At 34.5% G+C, this 16,927-nt stretch overlaps 1 protein-coding gene across 2 annotated transcripts; it reads right to left on the reverse strand.

Annotated features, from left to right (window-relative positions):
- Window positions 1-8,484: 8,484 nt before the first annotated feature.
- On the reverse strand, window positions 8,485-14,017 carry LOC149229115 (cell division cycle 20.2, cofactor of APC complex-like). Of its 2 annotated transcripts, none has more exons than XM_089378469.1 (7): window positions 13,461-14,017; window positions 12,929-13,225; window positions 12,222-12,491; window positions 11,559-12,137; window positions 11,266-11,460; window positions 10,794-11,076; window positions 8,485-9,205 (listed from the first exon to the last, which is right to left on the reverse strand). In XM_089378469.1, the coding sequence occupies exons 1-5, from the start codon at window positions 13,560-13,562 to the stop codon at window positions 11,314-11,316; spliced, it is 1,395 nt and encodes a 464-aa protein (XP_089234595.1). In that variant the 5' UTR covers window positions 13,563-14,017; the 3' UTR covers window positions 8,485-9,205; window positions 10,794-11,076; window positions 11,266-11,313. The 2 variants fall into 2 exon arrangements, with proteins under 2 accessions (XP_089234595.1, XP_089234594.1); XM_089378468.1 differs by having other exon boundaries at window positions 8,487-9,205; window positions 10,794-10,986.
- Between the last annotated feature and the right edge of the window lie 2,910 nt (window positions 14,018-16,927).

Genomic DNA, 16,927 nt, shown 5'->3' on the forward strand with positions numbered 1-16,927 from the left:
AGGTTGTCAAATTTTTCATGCTTGCCTTTATCCTCCCTCCTTGTATCCCATCTAAGCACCAGGTCTCCTTTCTTAAAATTTCGTTCTCTGGCCCTTCTATCAAACAATTCCTTCATCTTGTTTAGATATTTCCTTAGCTTGTATTGAATTTCATGCTTGTCCTCATTTAACTCAATGATTTGATTAATCCTTCTTGAGAAATCATCTTTGTATTCATAAGATTCCTGAAGGAACCTCATAATTGGTAAAGCCAAATGAGTAGGAAAATCTGCTTCCTTACCATAAACTAATTGGAAATGAGACTTTCCTGTGGATCTCTTAGGAGAAACTATGTTTGCCCAAATTGCATGGATGAGGTGATTGTCCCAACTCTTTTTCTGGTCTTCAAGAGTCTTCTTAATTACCTTAACTAAGCTTTTGTTGGAGGACTCTGCTAGCCCATTACCCTGTGGATAGTATGGTGTAGAATGATGTAAAAGAATTGAATACTTTTGACATAACTCAATCATTTTAACACTGCTAAAAGTTGCTTCATTGTCTGTAACAATTTGTTGAAGACATCCAAATCTTGATAAAATATTTTCCTCAAGGAATTTAATTACAACAGTGTCAATTGCATTTTTAACAGGTATTGCCTCTACCCATTTGGTAAAATAGTTTGTAGCAGTTAGAATCCATCTATGTTGATTACTTGATTGTGGATGAATCTCTCCTATGAAGTCCAACCCCCATTGTAGAAAAGGTGCCTGAACCAATACTGGAACAAGAGGGAGTGCTGACAGCTTCTGTTTCCCTGCAAATATTTGACATTGTGTGCAACTTCTAACTCTTGCTCCAACTTCTTTAAACAGTGTGGGCCAGTAGAAACCTGCCTTTAAAATTTTGTAAGTTGTTGCTCTCCAGGCATAGTGTCCACCACAAAACCCTGCATGGAACTGATCTATAATTCCCTCTGTTTCATTTTCAGTCAAACAAAGAAGAAGGATATTGAGAGGATCCTTCCAGTATATATTACCATTGATAATACAGTATTTCACTGCTTTAAGCTTCAAGGCTTTACACTGCTTCAAGTCAAGTTCAGCTAGACATTGAAAATCTCTAAGAAACTACACAATATTATAATACCAATCAAAGAGTAGATATTTCTGATCTATATGAATGAGAATAGTTTGTTCTGAAGAAGGAGATTCTTGTGGATTCTCTTCTAAATTTTGAGAAGGTTCTTGTGGATTCTCCCCTTCTACATTTAAGGAAGGTTCTTGTGGATTCTCCCTTTGTGCAATTTGAGAAGGTTCTTGTGGATTCTTCTCAGATGACAATTCAGAAATGAAATTTATCCCCAATACTTTGCAATTGGATTCAACCAGCAATTTTGCCAAACCTTGACCCTTCACCAGCTTTGTGGTCTTGATCTCAAGATCAAATTCAAGAATTTTGGCAATCCATCTTCCCCTTCTTCCACCAATATCAGGTTGGGTCAAAACATTTTTGACATCATGATTAGGGACATAGGCTGTAATGTGTGAATGCAAGACATAGGTTCTAAAGGCTTTGAGGGCTTGGATTAAGGCATAAGCTTGTTTCTCAATAATTTCATACCTAAGCTCAACATCCCTCATGACTTTAGAAAAGAAGGTTATGGGTTGGTCATCACCATTTATATCCTTCTATAAAAGTACAGCTGCTAAGGTTGTCTCTGATGCAAAAGAAAATATGCTAAAAGGAGAGGAGTAATCAGAACTGCTAATGTAGGGGCCTAAGATATAGCCTTTTTCATCTGATCAAAAGCATATCTAGCATAAACTTTCAATTTCACTTCATTGTTCTTCTTTAACATATCAATTATATCTTTTATTATCTCTGCATAATTAAGGATAAATCTTCTGAGAAAAATAATTTTCACAAGGAAGGTTTGTTTCTCCTTCTTGTTTCTAGGTAGAGATAGAGTTTGAATATTTGAAACTCTCTTTCGATCAATAATAACTCCATCCTTGGAGATAATATGCCCTAGTAATCTCCCTTCCTTTACAACAAATAAAGACTTCTTTGGATTTATGGATATGCCATATTTTTTGCACCTGTCAAAAACCTTACACAATTGTTTTAAATGATTTTCATCAGAATTAGAGAAAACAGTTAAATCATCTAAATAAATGATAGTAAATTCAGATGTCTTACCGACAAATGCTAGATCCATGTCTCTTTGGAAAGTGGCTCTAGCGTTTGTCAGTGCAAATGGCATCCTGGCATACATGAATGTACCCCAAGGAGTAGTAAAAGTAGTTTTGTCTTGGTTAGCTTGACTTACCATAATCTAGTTGTAACCATAAAATCCATCTAGCATAGAAATCCTATTTGCACCTAAAACTTTCTAACGTAGATGGTCCATTTTGGGCAATGGGTAGTTATCCTTTAAAGATGATTTGTTCAGATTTTGAAGTCTACACATAGCCTAATTTCACCATTTTTATTTCTGACAGGAAATAGGTTAGCTACCCAGTCAGAATGCCTCAGACGAACTATGATATGAGCATCAAGCAATTTTTTAAGTTCTTTCTCAATAGTTGGAAGAAGTATTGAATTGATTCTTATTAATTTTTTTTGGAAGGGTTTTGCTTCTAGTTTCAAATAAATCTTATGCTCAATTAAAGATGTATCATAAGTTTTTAATTCATTATAAGACCAGGGAAAAACATCTTTGTAATTTTTAAGAAGATTCAAGTATTTGTTTTTCACATCCAAAGGCAAATATGATGATAATTTAACATTTCTAACTTCATTTAGAGTTCCAATATTGCATTCTTCAATTTCTTATTCAGGTGAATTAGACAAGGGGTTTTTGGAGACATCATTATTATCAAATAGCTTTTCCAATGGAACTCATCCTTTGGGAATAAAATTATTATATAATTGAATGATATCATGATCAAGAATTTTAGGACTAAATGAAGTTCCTGGGCTTTGTTGATTTGATTCTTGGACATCTTCTTGATCTTCTTGAATTTTCATATTTGAGAATTCATCAATGACTTGAAGAAAAGATTTTAATTGCTCATCATCCTCAAAAATCTGCTAGTTTTTAAGGTTATCAAGAATTGATGGCATGTACTTGAATTGAATATGATATTCCAACAATACTAGCTCAGGGGTTTTGAAAGAGCTCACTGAAACAACAAGTGAATCAACATGCATATTCTCATCCGTGGGTATAGCAGTTATGTTAAATCCTTGAAAGAAATTTTCAATGTTATCTCAAACTTCATTTCTATAATATTTGAGTCTTGGGTGCTTTGTTTGACACAAATTTCTAACCTTCTTAACTATTAGCTTAGAATCAGAAAAGACACTCAACTTTTGAACCTTTAAACTCTTAGCTAGTTCAAGACCAAGAAGAAAAGCTTCATACTCAGCCACATTATTGGTGACTTCAAATTCAAGTTTACATGACTGAGTAATATTTTCTTTATTTCGTGAGATTAAAACAATGCCTACTCCTGCTCCTTCCTTACAACAAGAGCCATCAAAATAAAGTTTCCAGATGTCTGATTTTACAATTTTATGTTTGGAAACTGTATTTTCAATGGAAAGTTGAGTGTTTGATGAATTTTACAATGATAACTGAAAGCAACAAAAATCCTGATCTACTACATAGATGGGGTGATTTTTTTTCTTGATCAGGCCTGCAAACCATATGGAGTAATCTGACTTCCCTATATAACCTTATATATTCACCTCCATATATTGGAATAGTAGCAAAAGACATGTCCATCTGAAATGATCCTCCAAGTTTATCACAACAGGATCTAGAAAGAAGCATTCCAAATTTGGTAGGGATATCAGTGACAACTATGTCTAAAACTATACTCTTAACAAGTATTTGGGCTAGGGTGACAACTAGGTCTTTGATCAGTCCTAGGCATGGTACTTTCTTTGAATCAAAGGTGTAGAGGTCATGATAGGAATGAGTAACTTCTAACTGAAGCTGGTCCATAATTACCTTTGGCATAAGGTTATGAGAAGCTCCAGAGTCCAACATGCAATTATATAAGAGAAAATCATGGACCTTTAAAGTTACATAAAAAGGTGGAACAATCTCATCAATCATATCAGAACTAGGGCCAAAAACTACTGAAGGTTTTTCTTCTTGTAGACTGATAATATCTCCCTCAACATCTACACTAGAGGATTGTATCCATTCAGACACTTGAATTTTATAACCAGGGTTCTTGGAAAGTTCAACGAAAGGGATAGGAATGTTGACTCTTTCCAATTCTTTCTCAATATTAAAAGTTGTCAAAATGGTTTCATCAGATGGAAAAGTTTTAGTAGATGACTCTCCAGTTGAGGTGTTGGAGTTTGTGTTTGAATAGATTTTATCACAGGTTCGATTATAGTTGTAGATTTAGGAGGTCTACCTGGGCTTGATCTAGGTCTTAGATCATACCTCTTATTTAGTTCTGCAATCAAAAATTCAGGGAATGCTTGATATTTGGAAAGTTAAGCGTCTCCTTGCTCTTGTTAAAAAGACTGAGAGGAAGATGTAGGTAATATTTCCATTTGTATAGTTGAAGAATCAAGATTATTGATATCTTCAGTAATTAAAGGACCTATATCCTGAGGTTGTTGATCATCAATCAACAATGGTGGTTGGATTTTTTTATCAGAACCTGGTCTCTAAAGGATCTCCATTTGAGGAGCTCTTCGAAATTGAGTTTGAGCTTGTGGCCTAACAACAGTTTGTTGAGTGGTTCTAGGTTGTGCTTTAATTTTAGAAATCCTATTGGAAAGGTTTCTAAGTAAAGATGTAATTTCATCAATTTTCTGATCTTCAAGTTTGGATTTGGAGGAAGATAAGTCATCAATACTAGCTTTTAATTTTCTTTCTTCTTTTTCTTCTTTAGCTTTAAGTTTTCTAGAAGTAGACCTATTAGCTTCAACCTCTATGGCATTTGTCTACATATATTCTAATGTATTGGACACTCTTTCTCTTAACATGACTGCAAAGTCATCCTCAAATGCTTTGGAAAATCTAACTTTTGCAGCTGCTACCAGTGGCTTACAATCAGCAGGCATTTTATGATAGAGTTTATTAAATATTTTGATAAATTTGGCCACTGGTTCACTAGGGTTTCTCTTCAATTCTTCAAATTCAGTGAGAAAATAGACAAGATCCTTCTTTACCCCCCATTGATTCTTAAATATAGTTATGAGCTCATTCCATGTTCTAATAGAGTCAGTTCTAAGTTGCCTAAACTAGATCCTAACATTTCCTTCTAAGGATTGCACAAATAATCTCATATAAATATTTTCATGTTCTATGTTCATATTATCAGCAAAATTTAGGAAAGCAGCTACGTGATCTTCTATTGAAGGACCAATTTCAACATTGAATATTGGTAAATGCTTTAGATATCCATCAGGAAAATTTGCACATACCATTAGAAGCTTTTGGAATTGGCCTTCATTGAGAATGGAGACATTGTATCCATTTCAAGAACAAAGATTTTTGTGCATGACAAAAAAAAGATCAGAAGTTAATTTCCATAGAGAATCCATGATGGCAAAGCGGGTGGGCTATAAGACTCTCATTTATAAATTAGTTGAAGGAAAAAACTCTACTTTTGAATTAATGAGACCGCTAGATCAAGAACAAAAGAAGCATGATGAGCACTTTCCCGTTGATGAAATGACCAAGGCAAACAACCCTATTGTATATATCTAGTGAAAGAGTAGAAGGCAAAGCCATGGGGAAAAAGATCCAAATTTGTGCTTTTTAAGTATTTTGATAACTATAATAAGTTGTATGTTGAATTTAATGGCAGATTGAGATAGATGCTCTTTTTATGTTTGAGAGTGGGTTATTTTCCTTTGTTTAAGGTTTTTCTCACTATAAATACACATATTTACTATTTAAGGCTAAAATTTTAGCTTACAAATATTTGATATGCATTTATTTTAGATTAATTTATACTATTATTATAATAAAATTACTTCTTTACTCTATATATATATGAAATGCCTTTGGCTAAATACTTGAGAAGCCGTTAATACAAGTTATAAAAAAATAAATTGCATATTGAATTAATTGTAAGGATTTCATCCCATATCTATTATGAAAGAAAATGCATGTAAATTGTGTATAAAATGCATGTATAGGGAATCCAATGTATCAACAATTAAAAGGAAGGAACATATGTGTCTCGTACCAAAAATCATATGCAACAAATCTTACATAACTAATCTAATGTGAATCAATAAAGTGAAGTGAAAAATTACCAAGTAATTCTCAAGTTTGCAATTACTCCCATGAAACATGGATGAATTTGAAAATCCTAACATGAAAGTCACCATACATGAAGGAGATGTTTTTATGTTAAGATAGATACTCATATTAATGGCTTGAAGGAGATGTTTTTATCTTAATATAGATACTCATATTAGTGACTTGAATTATTAGTGTTGTTTTATTATTATAATTTATTGGCAAATTTTAAATTAATCTAAAACACTAAATGTTGCTACATTAAGTTAAGACACCTGCCTATATTTCCTTTGAATTACCTTACAATTAAGAACAAAACAACAAGAGTTTCATCCAAGTATTTCGTATTCATCATTTGCAAAATTCATTACCAAAATTTATTGGGAAGTGAAAATAACAGGGTTAAACCATGATTTCAACTTGAGTGAATCTAATTTATCTCCTAATGAAAATCTCCACTACTTGGCATATATAAAGGTATAACAGCTACTTTGGAAAAGGAAAAATGCATAACATCCATGAAATAATGAAGGGTATGTTAGATTTTAGAGGTACTAGCAAACATTTTAATCTAATGAACATAAAGTATGATAGAAAAGATTTTAGGTTAGGCATGCCAAAATCCAACACTACTTTATATAATGTGTAGCTACATAATCATATACAGTTTCACTTATTGTTATTGATGAATTAATCTAAAAATTAAATGCTGCTACATTAAGTTAAGGCACTGGGCAATATTTCCTTTGAATTACCTTAGAATTAAGAACAAAACAACAAGAGTTTCATCCAAGTATTTCTTATTCATCAATCGCAAAATTCATTACCAAAATTTATTGGAAAGTGAAAATAAAAGAATTAAACCATAATTCAAATTTGAGTGAATCTCTAACTTATCTCCTAACGAAAATCTCCACTACTTGGCATACATAAAGGTATGACACACTACTTTGGAAAAGGAAAAATGTATGACATCCATGAAATAATGATGGGTATGTTAGATTTTAGAGGTACTAGCAAACATTCCAATCTATTGAACATAAAATATGATAAAAAAAGATTATAGGTTAGGCATGTCAAAATCCAACACTACTTTATATAATGTGTAGTTACATAATTATATATAGTTTCACTTATTGTTATTGATGAAAGCTCTAAATCAACAATCTTTATTTGCTTGTACGTCCATCACCAAGTCTAGGTCACAATGGTCTTGTGGCTAACCTTTAATTGCAATATCCACATGTCACAATGGACCTGTACATGACATTTCAAATCATGATCCATCTCATTGCAAAGCTAACCGCTCCATCCCTTTCGTTGTCTTACACAATTTGATATTTTTATAAATACATTGTAATTGCAATATTTTTGAAACCTCCCCACCCCTAACTTGATATACAAGGCTTTAAGAATTGAGATATGATTGCAATTTAGATGTGATATACTCCATGTATTTGTCACATTGAATTTTTTGCAATATTATTATAAACTAATAAAAACAATTCTGAATATGTACAATTTAGAGGTGATATATTCCATATATATGTCACATTGAAAATTCTGCAATGCAATTTAAAAATATAAAAATAAAAATTCATAAAAGAGCTGCAATGTTTATAATTTCAGGTCCATATAAAATAAAACATATAATTACACCTAAATATCATACTTATACATATTTCATATAATTTCATATAATTGTTGTCTAATCTATCTTCAAATACTTTGTCTATTCAAAACATAAATTTATTTATCCAATCTAATACCACTGCTTTCAATACCATCTTCAAATACCTTATATCTATTTGTTAGATTTTGGCAATATTCACTGTACATATTCAAAAACTTTGGGATAAGGATAAATTTAAAAATAATAATAATGATGATGATTTATAAATATTTGATATTTAATTTATGGATTTGTAATAAATATCTTGTCTTAATAATAAAAATAAAATATATTAACGCATTACACCATTATGTATGAAAATTAAAAGAAATTAAGCAATTCACTTTTCATAGTTGTTTTTAAAACAATTTTTTGTGGAGAAATGTTCACTGCAACTTGTAGTTGTTTTTGTAATTGAATTAATTGAATTGCCGATATGTAATGCCAGAACTTCATTCATATTATAATTTATGCCAGTGAAGTGTATATATTGTAGATTCATTAAAGGAAAATACAGGACAAGCTGAACTTTTAGCTATTTGATTCAATGCGAAATTGTAATTCAGAACCGTAAGCACCAAAATAACAATAGAATTTTGAAAGTTAAACTATTTTCAGAAAACCTGTATCTAAACACTTGGATTTATATCCACAGACAGGCATTGCCCTTTCAAAAAAATTATCAAAAGCTTTGAAGTAATGGAGGCTGCTTGTCAACATTTTTTCCTGTATCTCGGATATTCTCAATGCCTTGAACATTAATCCCATAAAGACTTCAATTTAAGAAGCTAAAGGGTGGAAAATTTTCCTTTCGATTGGTGGCATTGAAAAATGCCGTTGGAAGATTATGGGGCAGACATCAATGAAAAATGTTGTTGGAAGATTATGGGGCAGACATCAATAGATATTGATTATCAATGCCCAAAGGGAAGAGGGAGGAGCTACAATGAGGCAATTGTCAGTAAAGAATGCAATACAATAAAATGAAATTACAAGACAATTCATGCCATAAAAGATAATAAAGATGAAGCACAGATAGTATCAACCAGAGACACTTACCAATTTAATTGTGCTGGAAAATTGTAGTGCAACTAGCTAAGTACAGAACCAATAACAAAAGAGCGCACCTTAGGATCTTGACATTAAAAAAATGCAATTGAGGAACCATGCTGCTCTTCTCTGTATGATTCTTCTTCGGAGAGTTGAACCCATCCTCGAACATCTTAGAATGCTGGCAAGATCCCATGTTCCTTAAAGGCACCTTGAACGATCTTTTGTAACATGTGTAGTAAAGAGAAGCAATTCATCGTGTTAGACAAATGTTATGACAGTGCTAAGTATAAATGTCTCTCATTTAATAAATTCTGCTACATTAAATTGAAATACTTGACAATGTGTCATTTAACCTTCTAAGCTGGAGGAAAACCTAGAATTTTATCTTAATTATTCCCACTGCTTCTTCACAGACTTCATTTGCAGATTACATCTCATTGATCCAATTTTAATTGTTGACTAAATGGATGAAGATTTGTTTGCTAGACATCTGGTAATTGGTAATATTGAATATCAATCAGCCATATATAATAAATTATAAATCATCTGCAAATTCTGAATAAATCTGACAAACTGAATGCTGCCAGTATACTTGTCAGTAATTCTTTTAAATTACCTTGGAAGGTAAGTTAAGAACAGGCAAAGACAGAGTTTCTCTGATTATTTCTCTTATTCATCATTAACTGAATTCATTACCAAAATTTACTGGGGAAGTGAAAATAAAAAAATGAAACCATGATTGAAATTTCAACTTAATTTGATTTATGTGGTAGTGGTAACCTGTATTATCCGGTAAGAAAGGTATTGCAAAACACATTTGGAAAAAAAAATTAAAAAAATGAGAACATCCATGAAATAGTAGAGATGGGTATGTTTAAATCAGAGGTAACTGCAAACATTCTAATTAGCTGTACGTAGATATAAAAAAATTTGTGTTATGCATGCCAAAATATGGCAAGAATCCAGCGGGAACCCAGATGGAGGAGTCGCAACGACTCCAAAAACCATCAAAGTTCCATAGAAAAATACAGGCACAGGATGGCTATCGGACAAAGCAAAAATGCCAGAACTTGAACCGATTTCAAATGCAAAGGAATACAGGATGAGAATGATTGGTCTCTCCAACAGCCCAATAATAAATGCCAGTAATCATAGGCAAGATATAATGACCAGATAGGACCAATGAGCGTGAACAATTTCGACAAACATTCAAGCTGGGTTTGGCGACATAGGGCAATTATGATTGATCAGGAAGACAGTTCCATGAGAGCAGAGGAATACAGAATGTAATGGCTCGTCAGTCAAACAGCCCAATAACAGATACCAGTAACTGGAGGAAAGAGATGATTACTGGATACAAGAAGCAGAAACAATTTCCACAAAAACTCAAGATTTGTTTGGATACACAGGGCAAGGATTATTGATGAGGCCAGCAGTTCCATGAGAACAAAGGTTTAAAATCCATGGACATGACCTCGCAACAGGTATACAACACAAGCTGTCCATATTGCCTGTCCTGGCAGGACATGAGAAGATCTCAATTTAGTGTCTGCTTATTTAAGAATTTAGTCAGTTCAGTGCAGTCAATATTTTTTAATGTTAGAATTGTAGCCACATGAGTAGGAGTAGTACTTGTGTATGCGATTAGTTACTCTGATAATATCAATATCCTATCAGAATGCACATGTGACAAGAATTGCATGATGGGATAGTGTACCATATTACAGAAATAAAATATACAGGAGATAAAAATATAGATATAAGTTCCTTACAAGTAATGAACAAGATAAATAATTCAAGCATTACCTGCAACATTGAGCATCCCCTCATCATCATTCCATGTGTAGAAGCATGGAGCCCATTTTATAGATGTGAATCAGATACTTGCTAACAGCCATAAAGCATCATTTTTGGAACCGTCTTTGAAGCTCCAAAGACTTGCCAAAACCACTTTAAAACTTATCACGCAGCTGAAGACATGGATCATTGCCTCACAAAGCTGTTGCAACATTGTTCCGTCAGGGTCCACAATAGATAAAATACACAATTCATGCTATGAGTGCAGAACTATAGAGTGCCTGCAAAAGAGCTTTGCAAGCAGAAAATAAAACATCTAATTACTACCTTGAGTTGAACATCCATTATGATTCCATTAATCTGGACAAATACTTATCGGATATGAGCATGAAACTGGAATGTACTACATGAAAATCCAACAGAACTGTAGAGTTCCTGGAAAAGAGCTTTGTAAACAGAAAAAAGAACATCTAATTACTACCTTCAGTTGAACATCCATCCTGATTTCATGAATTTGGACAGATACTTCTTAGCGGATGTGAGTATGAAACATGTTGAAAGCCCCTTTTGCATCTTTAGTCTTAGTCTTCTTTGAGGCATCGGGAGCCCCAAAAACTTGCCAAAATCTGAGTGTTTCATCTGCTGCAGCTGAGGCAACTGTGTACCCATCAGGACTCTGAAGAAGTAAATCAATGGTAAGGGTCGTTAGGACAAATTTAAAGGGAAAACATGGATGCACGTACAAGTACTCATAAAAAGCATGAATTTTCATACCTGTGCCATATGAAGAACTCTAGCAGTATGCCCTGTAAGTTCAGTAATTTTCACCATGGATGGGTATTTCCATAAGGTTAACTGGTTCTGATTTGGCCCATGCGAACTCAATAACTCACGCTCATGTCTATTCCACAGCAATGAACAGACTTGGGAATGGGTGTCGACGGTATTCAGGCAGGCACCTGTTTGAGTGTTCCAAAACTTTATAGAACCGTCTGAACTCCCTCCACCAGATGCCAAAAGATTGCTCTGGAAGGGGCACCATGCTAAGGCCTTGACTGCCGCACAATGTTCATCTAATTGGTGGAAGTATTGAGAGGACGGATTATGGGATGCCATGCTCTTGTCCCAAATGTAGAGTAGATTGTCATTTCCCCCACTTGCAAGTTGTTGGCCAGAAGGAGACCATTTCAATCCACAAACCTCCTGGGTATGTCCTCTGTATGTTTGAACAATGTGGTCACGGATGCGAACATCATGATTGATTATAATCCCATCCAGCCCTCCTGTGGTGAGAATAGGACCATTCCAAGAAAGTGCACCAACACGGTCATGATGACCTTTCAAGGCTCTTAGCTGCAATTGTATCATGTCAAATTTAGAGATTGCCATTATATTAGAATGAGAAAACCTTGGAAGAGATAAACAGGTTTTATTTACCTTTTTATTAGATTGCGAATCCCATAACTGTACAACAGAATTATTCAACCCAACGGCAATTTGGCTCCCATCGGGTGCCCAACTAACGCTGGTAACGGGACCCTCTTCTTCATCTGCAATCAGAAGCTCAGATATAGAGCTATTAGAAGCATCCCACAAGTATACAGTGTTGTCCAGGGCTATGGACAAAACATTGGTGGAACTCCAATCCAATAGATTCAAGTAATAATCATCCAGAAGGTGGGGCGCATCCAGGGTTCTATCTGCAGACTGCAATCAACATGGATAAGTTAAATTACTAGGTTAAATTACAAAGGTCCTCAGATAGGCGTATCCAGTGTACTAAAAACCTCAAATACTATGTAATTTCTCTGGTGTCCGAAGAGTATATCAATGGTTTAAAAAAAAAAGAAATGCGATCATGGCTTTGTTTGCAAAGGGGTACTTTTCCTGTACTCAAATGATTTCTAACATCATTCTGTTATAAAAAAAATTAAGAAATTGGAACGGGTATGGTAGCGATTTCAGCGTTACAAATGAAAAAGAAAAAAATCTGTGTAACACATTCCTCCAAATGGGATAATGCTGCAATTGAAAATAGGATCAAGGGCTTTGATTCAATAACGAGTAAACATCAATAGTATTCAAGATTTGAGTATGGAATATCTAGTGAAAATGACTGTAAAAAATATGAAATCCAGGCCTACCTGAGGAATATATCTGTGTGCTCTTCTAGAAATAGGGAGATTAGCCAACACATTTTCTTGTGAAGCCTGGGAAACAGCCGATGATTTTCCGTTGAAAGAAAGAATTCTGTAATTGTTGTCAGCAGCACCGGCATTCTTCAATAAAGTGGCTGCCATCTCCTTCTTGTATGCTTTTCTGGAAGGGGAGGGGGAAGGGGAGAGGGCATGGGTATCGTCATTGTCCTTTTGCTTCTGCGTGATCATGAATCTAGCTACCTCCAAATCGATGGGTCCTCTTGCCGGGATAAATCTGTCGCTCTGTGATAGCAAAAACAATAAAACCAAATCCTGATTCACACTTCCAACTGAACGTACCAAAAAAGGGTATCCACTTAGAAATTGTTCGATGGTTAAGCAGGGAGGCTGATAACCTGTTGCCCCATAGCCACATTTCACTGTCATAAACCCAATTGGGGGAACGTAATAAACCCAATTGGGGGAATGGCATGTTTGCAGCATAGAAATTATCTGTAAAAAAGGAGAGAATGCATACGCTGCGTTTATTCATTGAAGCACCCTGTTTCTGCAGCGGACGGAGACATCGCTTCCCCGTGGAAGGACTGCTGGAATTCATTGAACTGCAAGACGATTCCATTACTCCTACTGTAGCAAAATAACCAGACAAAACACAATATATGCCAAACAATCAATGGACCTAAATTTAAACTCGCAAAACAAAACAAAAAAATCAATAGTTGCAAAGGAATTTGGGTTCCTCAAAGAATGAGGATGTCTTGTTCTGCAAATGGTTAAAAAAAAAAAAAAAAAAAACAGTAGTTCCAGATGAATTCCAAGACGTCTGGTTAACGTCAGCGAGCGAGCTCCTTGATGAATTGTATCAGAAGCCCCTGGTATCCTCTTGGCGTTCTCCTTGCCCCAGAGCAAAGCTATCTGCACAATCAGACAAACCAGGTCAATTGATGATGGCAGGAGGATGAGAGAAACTGTGAATTGATAGTAGCTAGTTTTAGGCCAGTGGTCATATAGCCAAACTAGATGTGGCATCTTGCGTTTCTTCTTCCCAGGATTTGCATTATTCGCGCTTCGTGTTATTGTTATTTGTGCCAGTGACATCCTTAAGTGGCTTAGTGAGTGCCGTACATTAAGATACTTCAATTCACAAGCCAAACATTAATATTTAATAATAATTTTCTAGGGTAATTATTGTTGGAAACCTTAATGTGTGAGGGTAATATTCCTTGGGAAAAAACTGTTTTTCCTGTGGGATTTCTTCCTCAAAATCCTTAATGTGTGAGGGTAATATTCTTTTGGAAAAAACTGTTTTCTCTGCGGGATTTCTTCCTCAAATTTCACCATGTCAATGTATGTTTTTATTAAAGAATTTTATTATTAATCTAGGTTTAGGTTTAATATTAAATTTATTGAAAATAATTTTTATATTAAAAAGATTGAATTAAGTTGGTATGGGAGTAAAATATAAAATTGTTTTTTATCCTTTTAACACTGAAGAAATTGAATAAAAAGTGTAAGTTTGACCCATTAAATTATTAATTTTTTAAAAACAATTTAATTTTTTTTTAAATAATTTATATTTGCCATTGACTATTCTTATTGCATATGAAAACTATAATTACGATACATTTGACTATTTAAAAAAATATAAAAAGATATTTATTTAATTATAATTTATTAAAATCTTATATTAACTTATAATATATTGTGGATATATATAAAGAGATAGGATGATGTTTAGGGTATGGGCAACAAGGTAAGGGTTTTGCGGTCTTGAGTTTGAGGTCATTGATATGGAATGATTAAAGTTACAAGTCTAAGCATAGCTTGAGAAAGGTTAGCGCAATCATCTCTCTCCATCTCTCTCTAATCCAAATGAGAGCAAACACGTTAGCAAGAAACATTTTAGGAGGATTTTCTAACAAGGTTTATCTACCATGGTTCTCGTATTCAGATTTTTTCGATAATTTTATTGTGACAAGCTTTTTTGGAGGCTAGCCATCATGGAAGAACACATTGTGGACTATGGGGCAGATAGCCCTTACCATGTCCAAATATTTTGACCACAGCCAAAATATAACTCCAAAATTTTCCACTCTAAGTCTCGAGGGACACTTGTCAATCTCAAGTCTAATCTAGACGAGAATGTTAATAACCCTATTAACTCTAGGAAAAATATTGAGGTGGTGAGCCCTTTGTTCTATACTGAGACAAATCTCCAAATAGACCATGTAGTACATACATCATTTTTAAGCTTCGAATGCCTTTCTCCACTTCCCCAGGAAATTGAATATCTAGATCCTTCGGAGTAGAATAGGAAGAAGTTCTCCTAGGAGGTCATTCAAAGAGTGGAATCCAAGCAATGGAGTAAAAGGTTCATTCGTGCTAAAAAAACAAAGGTGAAAATGGTGTTAGGGTTAGATGTGTGGATTGAGGAGGTCTTAGACATCTTAGGAAAGACTATAGTGGAGTGTTTCTATGGTAAGATTATCTGGCTAGAATCCCTTAAAATATGGATTGAGGATAATTGGGTTTCTTTAATGGATATGCTTTGGTGGCCCATGTTTTAACTAGAGGATGGATGTGTTTTCTTCTACATTTAGACTTAGGTGCAGATAACCTTTCAGGTAAAATTCAAAGTTGGGGGCCATTAGGTCTTGTGGTACAAAGATGAAGCATAGACTTTGACTCCTCAAGGGAACCAATTTTCCACACAAACAATATGGAAGATTTTGTTGGGGCTCCCTCTAGTTTCTTGGTGAAAATAAATCTTGAGTTCAATAGGAAATAAGATCAACAAATTTATGGAGTTAGATCCAAATTGGGACTCAAAAAATGATAGAATATGGGCATGGACTTAGGTTGAGGTGGACCCAAGATGGTATGTTGGAAGAAATAGAATTGGTCTGTGGATGTAACACCCCCAAGATGATCCCTTGTATATGCTTCTAGATACTTTTATTAGGTAGGTGAACTAGGTTGTGTTGACCCTACGTGTCCATGTATATGCATGTGCATATTTGTTTTTCGGGTCCGTGTGCCTATGTTTATATGTCTTGGAGCTATAATGCTTGTGTGATTAAGGCCAAAGAGATTTTATGTTAAAATGCTAGTGAGCCTAGCTATGAATATATGTGATCACACCCATGTTATAAGAAAATACACCATGGCTGCAAAACACCAGATGAAAAGAGTATGGGGAGGGTATGACTCCATAGTAAGAAAGGTGAGGGTGTGGAACTAAGAAATGGTTCGTAGGCCATGAAAATAATATTATATTCCAAAAGTGACTTTATGGACATGACCAAAAGTATAAAAAAAGGCATGCATAAGCCTAAGTCATATCTCGATTTTCTATCCTAAGTCCAAAAGTTAATGGACAAATAAGGCTACGTCAGTTCCCATGTGGTGAGGGTGATCTCCTTGGTGACATTTGGAAAAAATACTTCATGCATATTTAAGTCATGTTTTCCATGATTGTGGGGTTTCATTCCATAGTTTTGGTAATCATTCAAACAACCATTCTCCTTGGTACTTCTAATCTAGGGTGGATATTGGTGGCCACTCGCCTATTCCACTTGGACCCCCACCATTGTTTCTTTCAGTTTTTTAATTTCCTTATTTGTAAATCAATTTACTATTTTTGACAGTTTTTCAGGTCCCGAACTTCCGAAGTCGTTTTGAGGACCTAAACGAAGTTTTTTGGGAAAATCAAGAGCAACATGATTTTTTGTTTTGTGTTGCTCACTCAAAAGTTGTAGTCCTCGAATATATCTTTCTAACGAGGTATTGTGCGTGTCAAACGGAGATCATATACTAAAGTTACGACCTCGGGAAGTTGATGTACCGATTTACCGAAACGGGGCCCATAGTTTGACACTTCATCTCCTAGGGTTAGGTTTTTGGATGTTTAGGGTTTTCCATTGTTTCTCAATAATAAATAAGACTTGCAGCTTCCTTGTAACACAATTTAGAGGCATGTAGCCG

This window comes from Pinus tabuliformis, chromosome J (genome assembly GCF_031772625.1).
Source record: "Pinus tabuliformis cultivar Carrire ecotype Pingquan chromosome J, CPIR1, whole genome shotgun sequence".
NCBI lineage: Eukaryota > Viridiplantae > Streptophyta > Pinopsida > Pinales > Pinaceae > Pinus > Pinus tabuliformis.

What these genes read in the sequence shown, in the direction of transcription:
- LOC149229115 (XM_089378469.1), bottom strand. Translation starts at nt 13,562, where the DNA reads ATGGAATCGTCTTGCAGTTCAATGAATTCCAGCAGTCCTTCCACGGGG. An exon ending in CTTCAATGAATAAACGCAGC is followed by an intron (nt 13,226 to 13,460) that starts GTATGCATTCTC and finishes TTGCTATCACAG; the next exon opens with AGCGACAGATTTATCCCGGC. An exon ending in CACACAGATATATTCCTCAG is followed by an intron (nt 12,492 to 12,928) that starts GTAGGCCTGGAT and finishes TGTTGATTGCAG; the next exon opens with TCTGCAGATAGAACCCTGGA.